Source organism: Meles meles, chromosome 14, assembly GCF_922984935.1.
Source record: "Meles meles chromosome 14, mMelMel3.1 paternal haplotype, whole genome shotgun sequence".
In the NCBI taxonomy this organism is placed as follows: Eukaryota; Metazoa; Chordata; class Mammalia; order Carnivora; family Mustelidae; genus Meles; species Meles meles.
In genome coordinates this window covers 15,478,953-15,492,125 of record NC_060079.1, presented here as the reverse complement: position 1 = coordinate 15,492,125, position 13,173 = coordinate 15,478,953, and the positions used below count along the sequence as shown (strand labels likewise).

Below are 13,173 nucleotides of genomic sequence, written 5' to 3'. Positions count from 1 at the left end.
TATTTAATTATCTATGCCACACTGCTTTTAAATCATCGATACGAATGTTCACATGATGACTTGGTGCTAAAATTTCCAGTTAGTGCCTTTTTTACTTTGGTTTTTATTTTTGGTCACTCATTCAATTTATATGATAATGAAAACCCATTTTTGTTTCTTGTATTTTGTCTGGAATTTAGAAAAGTTACTTGATTAGAAAAGAAAAACAAAATTTCTTTTCTTAGAAAAGAAAATAATGCATTTTAATTTTCCCTACTGTCTATCTTTGGGGTGTTCTGTTTGGATAGTGGATTAGCACAATTTATAGATTAATGAAAGAAAATTCAGTTTTTATAAAATAATGTTAAAACAGACAATCCCTACCCTCATGGTGTTTACAAAAGGTGCTTAGTGATTAGATTAAGAAGGTAAATATATTTGAAGACACTGAAATGTTTTTCAACAGTTTTTCAACAGTGGATTGTATGAATAAAATAAATATATTAGAAAAGAAAATGTTCTTTTCTGCCTACATAACAGTACACATGATCCCAGAATAGAGGCATGAAAAATGCATGAAAAAAGTCAGGCATATGGTTTCAAACATCTTTAAACCAAGGATTACATGATTAAATTAAGTGATTAAAAAGCAAAAGACCTTTTTAAAAATGTTGAATTCAAATACCTCAGGAATAACGTTTAAATCCAAAGGAAAACATGCCCTTCTCCTCTGTCTTTTTCAGGTATTTTCCATGTTTGTTTCAGAACACTCTCACATAGTTTAGAGACAATTTTATACACAATAGCCCATCAACCAGTGAAGTCAGTTGTCTCTTACTGAGCTTGCCTGCCATTCCAAAGAAGAGATGCTGATACCCCGGATAACGTAATTTTTAAAGGCCTGATCTTTTATGGTAGGAGATTCCAAGATGTAAAACAAAGTGACATTGTATTGATAATGAAAATTCTGAGACTAGAAAATTCAGTAAAGAGCTGACTAGTTTAATAGAATGTACTATTCCAGGGCTGCTGATTGGCTTTTCTTGCCTGCCCCAAGGCATTCCTGTTGTGATGTATTAACTCCACTTACCTGTACTCACTGATCAGTAACAAATTATTCAAAAATTGTAAGTACAAAGTTATTTCTAATATTCTGGTGAATATGAAGTAAATATAAAATATGTCCTTACTTTCTAGGAACTTTGAGAATAATTGGAGACACTCATCCAATGGGAAATTCCTTATGATCAAGTAAGAGACAACATCTCAGACTATGATAGCAAAGAAGGGCACTGATTATGAGAGCTATCATTTGTTAAGGGCCTAGCATGTGTGTTGGGCTTTCCTCCAGAGCTGGACGGTGTTGAAAGGATTGGGGGAAAAGATCCAAGTTTACATGGCCTGTAGTGTAGTAATCTGGAATTGGCATTCTTGGGGCTTGACTGGTATTTAAAGCAGGCTCTTTAAATTCCTCTGCCTGGAATATTCAACTACAGCACTCCAAGTTGGGCCTTTTCCCCCAACTGACCACTTAAGACTTCAAGCAACATTTAGCTGTGGCATCTGGTGAGTTCCTGTCACCCAGATTCATTCTTGGGAGGTCTCAAAAAAAGTGGTTCTTTCCCTTTAGTATATCTCTTGGCAATGTAGTCCTTTCTAAGAGACTTTTTGGCTGGTTTCTTCATCTGAAAGGTGTGCATCTGGTCCACACAAAGCACTTGTCTTTCCTTGGCTAAGCCATACATGGGAGTAAAATGAGTTCCTAACATGGCCCTATCTCTCTGCTCTGCTGCCTTAAGTGAACATGGGCATTGCTACACTTACATTCCTTTTACCTGAATCAGACACCAGATATGAATCAGACTAATTCATAATTCCATGAGATACAAGGAAACAATTGCTCTGAAGTACAACTTTTTTGATAACTCAAGTAACCTAAATTTCTCTCCTATGTTTTCATGAAAAGAATTACATACACACATCACACTTTACACAAAACTCAGTTCCAGAGGTATGAAGAGCTTAAGAGTGAAAATCAAGGCTTGAAAAGTTTGGAATGTTTTTATGACTTCAAAATAGAATTTCTTAAAATATATTTTTTAAAAGCCTCAAAAGAAGAAGAAAACTAAATGAAGTGATCAGAAGAAATTCAAAAAATTATAATTCAGAAAACTTTCCTGAGATAAAAATGATTTGAAGTTAAATGTTGAAAGAGCTCACCATACACTTAAGAATATCAACCCAGAATGACACACCCAAAGATGTTCTAGTACAATTAGTGGCTTTCAGAGAAAAAAAATTCTTTGACTGGGGGGAAAACATGCAATTTATAGGAGATTATAATTAAATAATCATACTTTTCAAGAGCAACTCTGTTCAAATAAAATAAAATTCTCTCATTTCTTTCCTTTAGATTCTGAAGGAAAGAAGACATGAGCCAAGCATTTTGTATCCAGTGAAATTGACTTTCAAGTGAAAAGAGCACCAGGAGTCTTCAGCTCTTTCTGAAGAATCTACTAGAGATTGAGCTTCAGGTAACTTAATGACCTGAGAGTTTTCAACAGAAGGAATGGTGGGCATTGAATATGGAGTTCTTAGTAGGACTAAGACAAAATGAAGGTTAAGAGAATGAGAGTATAGTACATAATAGCTAAAAATGTAGGAAGAGATAAAAATTGGGGAGAGCATATGCAAAAAAAATTTTAAGTGTTTTTAGTACTCATGTGGTAGTAGTATTAATATTGTTAATTTGAGACTATTCTACATGTAATATGAGTTTAAAACAAATGAGTGATTATGGGATTTTCTATTCTATCATAGCCTGTGTCCTTGGGAATCAGTGTTCTCAGTGTAGAAGGAAGGGGAAACAAATGTAATAACTTAGAGATTAAAGAAAAGTACTGTAATCCTAAATTTGAATTGTAAGTATCAATATGAATTCGTGAAGTAATTCTCTCTGTCCTTGTGGAAAACAACTAGAAACTAATCACCAACCCAGTAGTAATGAGTATTGTATCCTTATTGTGTAGATTGTATTCTTGGAATACAATTTCTCATTAAAAGAAATCAGAGCTTCTTGAAAAATTTCTAATTCTAGATTTAGGGGATGAAATGTACAAGATAAACCTAAAATAGCTTGACATTTCATGGCTAGGAAGCTATAACAAATACTACTTGAAAAGGTTCCTATTGGCCAAAGGTTGAACAATGTAAATTTCAATCATGGGAATAATTACAGTGGTTTGAAACTCATCAAATATGTTTAAATCCATGTGTTCATAATGGCATTAAAAAAATGATCACTTTCAGAGGATAATAGGAAACCAGCTTATTATCTTGAAAACTAATAATGAAGTAAAGACTTAAACATTTATCTTGCTTTCCTTTATGAACTGTGACACTGAGTAACCAAATAATAAATGAGGGAAACATCTCTATGTGAATATATCCCAACTCATAAATGAAAAAAGAATTAAAATGTAATCATATTGCAATCCTCAATAAATTCACAAATGTAGGTAGTTAGCATCAGTGGCTGCTAATATAAAAAAGAAAATCAGATATATACTTCTTGTTGGAAGCTCTCAGCGCTACCAAGAGTCATGGAACCCAAATCGGATCACATACTGATTTTCAGAAAAAGAGAAGACAGGAACAAGTTGAAATGCAGTACTGAATATGCAATTTGCAAATTTTAGACTATGGACACTATGAAGTGTAGAAAAAACTTGGGTTTTTCAACAGGTAAATAGTAACAGAAATAAGTTATAGATTAAGAGAATTAAAAGATATCAAAAGAATTTGTATAGAGTCTGGACTAAACTTTAGCATCTAGATACATTTGACTGATAAAACTATGAAAAATGCAAGGAAATAATTTCTATTGAAGTCCATAACAGTTCCTTTTGGGAGGAAGAAGTAGATTGAATTTGGTATGGAGTATATTGGGGGATTTTGTTGGGGGAGTAGGACAGAGTTCTAGCAAAGTTTTACCCATTGACCAGATGGTGATTAGAAGGTTCTTCACAGTTGAGGAATTCATTAAGCTATGCATTTGTTTGTGTGCTTTTCTGCATTTCTAGGTGACAATAAAAACCTTGTTTTGAAAAAGCATCTGCAAAAAAGGGAGGGAGCAGAGGCAAGGGAGAGTTGAACTCACATGAGAAATGTTGAGATACTGAGGCATGTTTAAATTCCTTGATATTTATATAATCTCCCTGTATTGTTTAACTTCCTCAGTTGTAAAATAGAACAAGAAATCCACAGCATTCCCATTACCTACAGGAAAAAGTCAGACTCCTTAATATGTGGTTTCTTATTTGGGGACCCCCATTTCACTCACACACATCCTGTATTGCTATTATCTGCCAGGCCCAGTCAGATGGAGTCAGACAAAAAACCTCACTATTCTTTGAACATTTGCTATTCTTCTTATGCTTTCATGTCTTTGTGATTCTCTGCCCCTGCAATAGTACTATTCTTCCTTCAAAACGCAGTTTAAAGGTTATTTTCTCTATGAACTCTTCCTTTTCCCCAGGCAGAATTATTTGCTGTTTTGTCTGTGTTCCCGTGTCACTGTATACATACTTTGGTTTAAATCCTTGTAATATTATCAGTCTACATGTTTTTTTCTCCCTAGACTGGAGCTCTTCAAGGAAATATATTTACTTTTGTTTTCTCAGTGCTTGCACAGTGCTTGGCATAGGAGTGAATGAATGAATGAATGAATGGAGACAGGAATTGAGTAGCTCCAAAGATACTTTGCCTAAGGAAGCCAGTGGGTGCAGGGGGAAAATGTAGATACTGCAATCAACTCTCTTTAAATGACAAAGCCACAAGGCTGCTGAAGCTCATCCTATGTGTCACTATGTTAAGTTGAACTGTATGTTGTCATGCATCTTCTGTGTTCTCACATCTGAAGCTTTGTTCTGTCACTTCTGTAACCATCTTCAGTGGATCCCAGTGAAGGATTTGAAAGAGACATTTGGGTTCTTCAGTCAGCATGGCCCTTTTCCATAGACTATAGGTGTTGGTTCTCCACTGACTTTTTTGTGGTAATTGATCCATCAGCAAGGGTGCAGTCATAGCTCTCATAGAGGCTATAATACAGTTAGAACTCTGGTTTCCTGAAGTCCTAACAACATCTTGATAAAATATGGGCCAAAAAATAAAAAGGGAAATAATAAATAAAATAATATTAATAGGTTCTATTAATAACACCATTTTAATTTCATGAGATGGCAGAGACATTGAGAACTTAAGTAACTTGCTCAGGTCACACCGCAGTAAGAAGAAAAAGCAGAACCTGAATTTAGGCAGCAACCTGCTTTTGCTACACTCAGTACAAGCACTAAATAAATAGTAGTCATCTTTCCTGTGAATCTTGTGTCTAATAGTAGGAATACAAAAAACTGGAAGGCCTCTCTCAGATGGATCTGGAATCAAGTATGTCTTTTTTAGTCTAATTTAGCAGGATAAGTAAAATTAGTCCTGGTTATAGGAAGAATAGATTAGCAACATTGTAAAAAATGAATCCAATAAAAACTATTTTAACTCAGCTCAGGAAAATGTTTAATATCTTCTTTGTGTTTTTAATGTTCCCTGAGGGTAAATTACACAAGCTTCTCTTTTGATATACAGAACACATCTACTACTTGAAAAATAAATGGCAAAGGTGACTTTGAGTCTGTGTAGTTTTAACCTTTGGCCCACTTCATTTATATTTGGGATCAAAAACTTGATGTTACATTATTTATGCCTACTCTTGCAACTGGATATTAAGTCAGTATTTTAAGTGTTTTAAAATATGGATGTTTCTTTATATAATGTGCTTTCCTCTAAAAATTAAATGTAATGGTCTTCAACTTCCAAATCAGTTAATTAGTAAGTTTCCTCTTGCAAATGAGGGAATTAAAGAATGTCATTAAAGAAGTGCATGCTGCTCTTTTAAGTAATATATAAATATTAGGATATTGTGTATTATATTTTAGAAATGTCCTAGAATTTTTTGAAGAAAAGGATTATTTATCTGTCTGTATTCCCATTTTTTAATTTCTTTTCTTCTGAAAAGAGTAAAATGAGTCACAGAATTTGCTCTTTATCTGTCTAGGCTTGGACAGTCAACGATAGCACACCACTTTAATTTTTGGTGTATTTGCGTAACTGTAAATATTTTAGGAATTTTTTCTTAGCTCTCTTTATATGAGATTTTGGCCCACATTATGAGATTTTGGCCCACATTAAGAATGGAATTTCCTTATTGGTTTCTTGCAATTCTCTATCATGACACAGTTGTATATAGGAAAAAATGTTCACTTATTATTCCATCAGTGAAGTCTAATACTCTAGGGCTAATATTTATACATGGCAGCCTCTGAGAATGACTATAAGGATAGCATTTTAAAATTTCTTTGTCCAGGAGAAAAATAAACGAAAAGGCATTGTTTGAATAATGTATGAACTCTGAAAAGTAAGTAATAGATAGAAAGATCTAGGGGAAAACATATTTGGAAAATCAGAAATTACTTCCAAAAGAGCTGTCATGTCTGACGAAAAATTTTTATTCAGGTATTTCATAGTTATAAAAACATTAAATTAAACTGTTGAAATAACTTAGTTGTATTGTAGAGACTGAGATATAAAAGAAAAATTCTAATTTGAGAAATATATTCCAAGTTCTTTACTCCGAATCAGAACAAAACCTTGTTAAATATTTCTCTGGCCTTGTAATTTTTTTTTTTTTCCAAAGAAGAAAACAGTTCTCCTTTCTTGGGACCACTTGGGCTTCCTATTTGTGATGGTTCTAATAAAATATTTCAAATGGTCTTCATTATTTAAAATTCCTGTCACTTGATCTTCAGAACACCCAGAGCAGAGCAAATATTATCACTATTTTCTCTGTTTTCACAGGTTCATTATTCTTTTATCCATTCATTTACTTGTCATGTACTAACATAATAATAGCTATCATTAATTCATCACTTACTGTGTACCAGACAGTGTTTTAAGTGTTTTACGTATACAAAGTCCCTACTGCCCAGCATTATTATTTCTAATTTTACAGAGAGGCAACTGAAGTCCAGAGAAGTGAAGTAATTTTTTCATAAGCACATAGCTAGTGAATGGCAGAGCCTAACTTTGAACCCTGCACTCTAGCTCCAGAGCTGGCATTTTTAATCACTCTTCTGCTCTTTTGGTATGGTAGCTATAAAAGTCAACTAAAACTTGTGGTCTTATGGAAGAGACAGGCAGAGTAAAACATGGAAACAATTACTTGTTCATTCAAATGAAGATTTACTGAGTGTTCATTCTGTTTCAGACACTGTGCTAGGTGCTTTGTGGTAAACTAGACCTACCTTGTCCTTACTCTCACAGAGCTTACAGTTTAACTTTGAAGCTGCCCATTAAACAAACAATGATAATACTGTGAAACAAATGTTTTGACAGAGGAAGTGCAGAAATCCACAGAAACCTCTCTCAGGAGTGATTCAAGCTTTCCCAGAGGTGGTGGTGATTAAGCTGAGATCTAACAAATGAATTGACTTTTCTGCCATATTGTTGAGTCTGTCTAACCTAAATCCTAGGCTCTTTCCACTAGGTGACAGAAATAAAATTAGGAACAAGAAGGTTATAGTATCAGTTTCAATATTATTTTAAAAGTATAAGAGTATACATAGGTCTACAAATAAATTTGAAAGACTTTGTAACTGATAACACTATATAAAAATATATATTGTCAAAATCCATTCAGGAGTTACATACCAGAATAGACCAAAACCAATGGGATAAATGAAACAAGTTCTCAAAAAAAGTACCTACCTCTAAGGGCCTGTGAGTCCTTTGAAATTTTCAAAGAGTGGATAATTCTCATGCGATATAAATTTTCTCCACCTCATTTATAAAGATGTGTAGCTTCCATGTTTATTTTATGAAACTAACATCTTGATACAAAAACTTGACACGGGGCGCCTGGGTGGCTCAGTGGGTTAAAGCCTCTGCCTTTAGCTCAGGTCATGATCCCAGGGTCCTGGGATCGAGCCCCGCATCAGCTCTCTGCTCAGCAGGGAGCCTGCTTCCCTTCCTCTCTCTGCCTGCCTCTCTGCCTACCTGTGATCTCTGTCTGTCAAATAAATAAATAAAATCTTAAAAAAAAAAAAAAAAACTTGACACAGGACAGAAATGAATTTGAAAGTAAAAATGCTAAAGAAAACAACAGCTAACCAAACTGAGTAAGATTAAAAGGAATTGCTTCTCACAACCAAGCATAGTTGATATCATGCATGTAAGGATGGTTTAATAATTGTAAATATTAGTCCCCCTGGGTGGCTTAGTCAGTTAAGCATCTGCCTTTGGTTTGGGTCATGATCTCAGGGTCCTAGGATCAAACCCCATATCAGGCTCCCTGCTCCATGGAGAGCCTGTTTCTCCTTCTCCCTCTGTCTGCCACTCCCTCTGCTTGTGCTCTCTGTCTGTCAAATACATACATAAAATCTTTTAAAAATTATAAATATCTTAGTATAGGTGATTGATATGTCCAGTTATCTAAAGGGAATTTGATGAATTCCAAGATTCATTATGATAAATAATCTTTAAAGACTTGAAAGTCACTTGGATGATATAATACAGGAATGCATGGTTGGCTTAATACAAGATTAATATGATTTATAATTTAGGAGATTAAAGAAGAAAAAATTTGATTATCTTAGTGGATGGAGGAAATGCATTCCGTAAAATTCAACATCTTCTCATATAAAAATTTTTTTTTATTTTAAGATTTTATTTTATTTATTTGACAGTGAGAGAGAGAGATCACAAGTAAGCAGAGAGGCAGGCAGAGAGAGAGGAGGAAGCAGGCTCCCTGCGGAGCAGAGAGCCCGTTGCGGGGCTCGATCCCAGGACCCTGAGATCATGACCTGAGCCGAAGGCAGCGGCTTAATCCACTGAGCCACCCAGGCGCCCCTCATATAAAAATTTTTGATCAAAAGAAAGGAACTGCCTGATTAACACAAAAACAAAACCAATACAGTTAGAGTCACACTTTAAATGAAGAAGGTTTTGAAGCATTCTTAAAATCGGAAGAAAGATCATGATATCTTTTACCACCTCTAATCAACACTGATTAGAGGTCCTAGCCTAGTAATTAGGAAAATGAAAGAAAGAAAAGTACAAGGAGTAGAAAGGAAACAAAAGTATTATTAGTCCCAGATACAATAGCACAAAGACAACACCCCCAAGTACATAACATTAATTAAAAACCTTACGTATATTTATGGATACAACATCAATTAAGAAAAATCAACTGAATTTTTATGTACCAATTACAGAACATAGAAAACGTAATTTAACAAAAAGATATTACTGATAACAGCTTCAAAAATATCAAGTACCTTAGCATGCATTCAGAAAGTGCTAAAAGTGGCCCTACCTTTGCCATGGGAGTTCTAGAAAGCTGCTGAGTTCTTTTGGTCAATTCCTTCCTACAGTTTCAGGCTCATTTCCTAATCTCTACAGGTATCCATCATCTACAGGGCTAAGTGGAGCCCAAGCTTGTTAGCTAGATGAGTAAGGGCCCATGATGGTATTTAGACTGAAGAGGACGTGGAGATGGGGCTGCAAGGATACAAAGAGAAATCTGGGGGAGTAGAGAAATCACTGAGGAGAATCAAGAGAGCTAAATGCTGTCATATGCCACATGAGCCTAGTCAAGAACTCATTCTCTTTAGTAATTGTTTTTTGTTTGTTTGTTTTTAAGATGTTATGTATTTGACAGAGAGAGAGAGAGAGAGAGGCAGGCAGAGGGAGAGGGAGAAGCAGGTTCTCCACTGAGCAGGGAGCCCAATGCAGGGCTTGATACCAGAACTCTGGGATCATGACCTGAGCCAAAAGCAGATGCTTAAGGACTGAGCCATTCGGGTGCCCTTAGTAATTGTTTTATAAAATAAGAACAAGAAAGTGAAGTAATATATGTGAAAGTATCATACACAGGATCTTGTATTTAACATTCTGTCAGCGAATGTCATTTATTTCCTGGGTAAGATATAGTCCCTAACATCCTAAAGGAGAGGACTGTCCCCACCTGCTGAGTTGTAACAACAGCAACACCAGCAGTACTCAAAGGGCTTTAATCCAATACACTGCAGCCTCACGAAATAGGTGCCAGCACCATCCTCATTTTACAAATGAGCCCACAGGGCGTTGTTCCTCTACGCACCTGTCAAATTGTCTACATTAGTGGCAGAGATAGACATTAGCAGGAGTCAGAAGAGTGTAGCCCTCATTGGTCAACCCAATGCTGACTCATTGCATTTTCAGCTCCGCTGGCTGCCAGTTCATTGTAGTCTTACTTGTTGCTGCCTTTTTTTTTTTAAATTAATAAGTCATACCTTTAAAAGTCCGTGTATACTTGAAGTAAGACATGGCCCCATTAGCTTCCTCATGGCCTTTTGTCGAGGGCAGAAGTGTGTACAAACTCTTCTATATCCTCAAACCCTTCTAGGACACATTTTTGAGTTGGTAAGCTTCTAGTGTAAAGAAAAATATCAGGTGATTGTGTTTACAAGACAAGAATATAAAACATGTAACAGTGCCTGTCAAACATATGCTACCTACCATTATCATCACCATATCACTATTATTCTCATCATCATAGTCAATCCTTTCACCACAGGAGAGTTGCTGCAAGCATCAAGAGTAAGAAAAATGTAATTTCCAAGCAGCACTTTAATGATTCCACTCAGACGTGGCCTGTTTCTTTGGACTTATATTCCATTGGTCAAATATGCCAGGCACAATGAAGTGTTCAATAAATGTCAGAAAGTATTGCTTTACAGGTGAACAAATTAGTATTTGAGGAAATTAAGTCCAAGGATATATAGTTAGTATTTGGCAGTGCTACATTCATATATAATTCAGTGAAGTTTGTTTATTCTAGATCTTTTGTTCACCCCTCCCCCATGATGAGTAATTTTTACTCAGTGAGTAAAATTTTAGTTAAATGAAAAATTCAAATTTTTAACCTTCCCTATTTCTGTAGAACTTAATACTTGTTCCAGAAGGAACAAGTACAGACCAGGATAGAACTCTGCACTAGAGGCTGGTAGGTAACTTGTATAAGGAACTTGGACATAGAGAGATGTGGAAGGTTTCCAATCAGTGGGAAGAATTAATCAAGACAAACTTAATTACTCCAATTCAATGAGGATTTATCCAACTTTCTAGAAAAGGACTTTATAAAGTTCAGGATTCTCTTTATGCTAATATGTTTTCAGTAATTTTAATTCTATAACTAACCCTCAGAAATATAAATTTATAATCTGTTCCCTACTTAACAAAATATATTAACTGAGATCCTAAAGCCTTAAAGAATAATGTGGCTCTGTATGAGCCACATCTTATTATTTCCATTTTAAAAACACCTTTGGTTTTGAATCTTAGAAAGTTTTATGATATGCCAACGTAGTACTATATTTTACCTTGGTAGATTAAAAGTAATTTTAATTTATAAATTTACATTTACAAAAAGTTCTTAGGCTTAACAAGCCTGATCTCACTGAGCCTAATCATAAATGTCTTTGGAAAATTTATTAATACAGGGCAATATTCTCACAGTTTATGCTAATTTTCAAAACATGTATTTTATTGACTAATTTAGATAAATTACTGCCCAAGAATAATTCTTTGTATGTGAAAAATAACCCACTTAAAATTTCTTTCTACAGAATTCTATAAATCTGAAGACTAAGCTTTTAAAAAAAATCATCAGAGGAAAGGAATTTGTAGAAATAAAACTGGAAACATCCAGAATCTTGATGGTGTGCCGAACCAGATGTCAACTGGAGCTCGACCGAAACCTAAGGTAAGTAGCTTTATTGCAGAATATTCTGGGTGGAGTGTCATGGCCCATTCACGCAGTAAAGTCAGCACCACGTTCGCACATTCTCTATTACTTTTTTGTTTTAAACTTAGCATCAAGGTTGACCTGTTTTTCATTATAACATGATTTGTAATAAATATATATATATAATATAGTTAGTATTTATAAAATAGGGAAAAAATGCAGGCAGTAATTTTGTTAAGGCAAGATGGTTAGTTCATTTTCAAAGGTAGAGCCATAGCAGAGGATTATAAGCACGTCAGTTAATGCTTTCATTATTAGTGAAAAGTCTTGCTGCAATTGAAAATCTCCTTGAACTATTATTATAAAAGTCTCCCCTATTGGGATAGTCCATATCCCACCCACAGTTCCAGAAAGGAGGTATCAGAAATGAGGTATCACACTGGGGGACACATCTGTGAAACATCAGCTACAAACAGTAACTGTACTTTAAATAATTGTCTTTGTGCTGTAAAGCTAAATAATACCCAGTGACTTTTTGTTGTTGTATTTTTTGGTATATTTTTAATGAGGAAAAATTGACCAGCCTTTCTTATAGATATTTTTACAACTTTTGTAACTTTTCCCCAAATCTCTGTAATTTCTTCCACTTTTTTAAATTGAATCTGAAAATAATTTTCATAAATTCTGACCAGCGTTAGATATAGAGGGATGTCAGTAGTAACTTGCAAGATTTTGTTCAGTTGCATATGGTTCTTGATTTTACGATGCCTTGTCTACTTTACAGTGTTAAAAAAAACAATATAATTGTGCCAAAGAATATGAAGAGCAAACATTATGTGTCTTCCTGACAGGAAACAGCAGAAACTTCCTAAATTACCTCAAGGAATAATTTAAGCGATTACTTATATAGGGATGGTCACAGTTAAGGGAAGCCATCTCTAAGATGGTTGCCCTGCAAGATTTTCTGTCCTTCATGGGGGAATGCAGCCACAATCAAACTACAGTATGACAGGAAAAGGTGCAGGGAATAAAAACCTATCTCTCTCTCTCCCAACTTCTAACCTCCTCTGGGACCTTCCATGGTTGACCTCGACAGGAAATCCAGAGGGAATTTAGCAATTGTGCCCCACAAGGCAAGATGGTAAAAAGCAGAGAATGGCTTTAAAAGGTCAAATAAAAAGTATTTAACATGCATTAAAATAAAAATAGCATGGCAGGTACATTATTAAATATGCAATATGTTCCAGACATGGTACTAAGCTCTTCACACACGTTACCTATTTAATTCATACAGCTCTACAATATAGGCATTATTACCTTTTTTTAAAAAGATTTTAAAATCTTTAAAAAGATTTTTT

General features: G+C 34.8%; 1 protein-coding gene across 1 annotated transcript in view; it reads left to right on the top strand.

Moving 5' to 3' along the window:
- The window catches only part of STARD13 (StAR related lipid transfer domain containing 13), a 513,277-nt gene that overhangs the window by 122,179 nt on the left and 377,925 nt on the right, over positions 1-13,173 (top strand). The window contains exons 2-3 of the mRNA XM_046028279.1: positions 2,393-2,513; positions 11,697-11,833. Coding sequence (XP_045884235.1) covers positions 11,804-11,833 — 30 coding nt within the window. The 5' untranslated portion in view covers positions 2,393-2,513; positions 11,697-11,803. The remainder of the gene's footprint in view (positions 1-2,392; positions 2,514-11,696; positions 11,834-13,173) is intronic.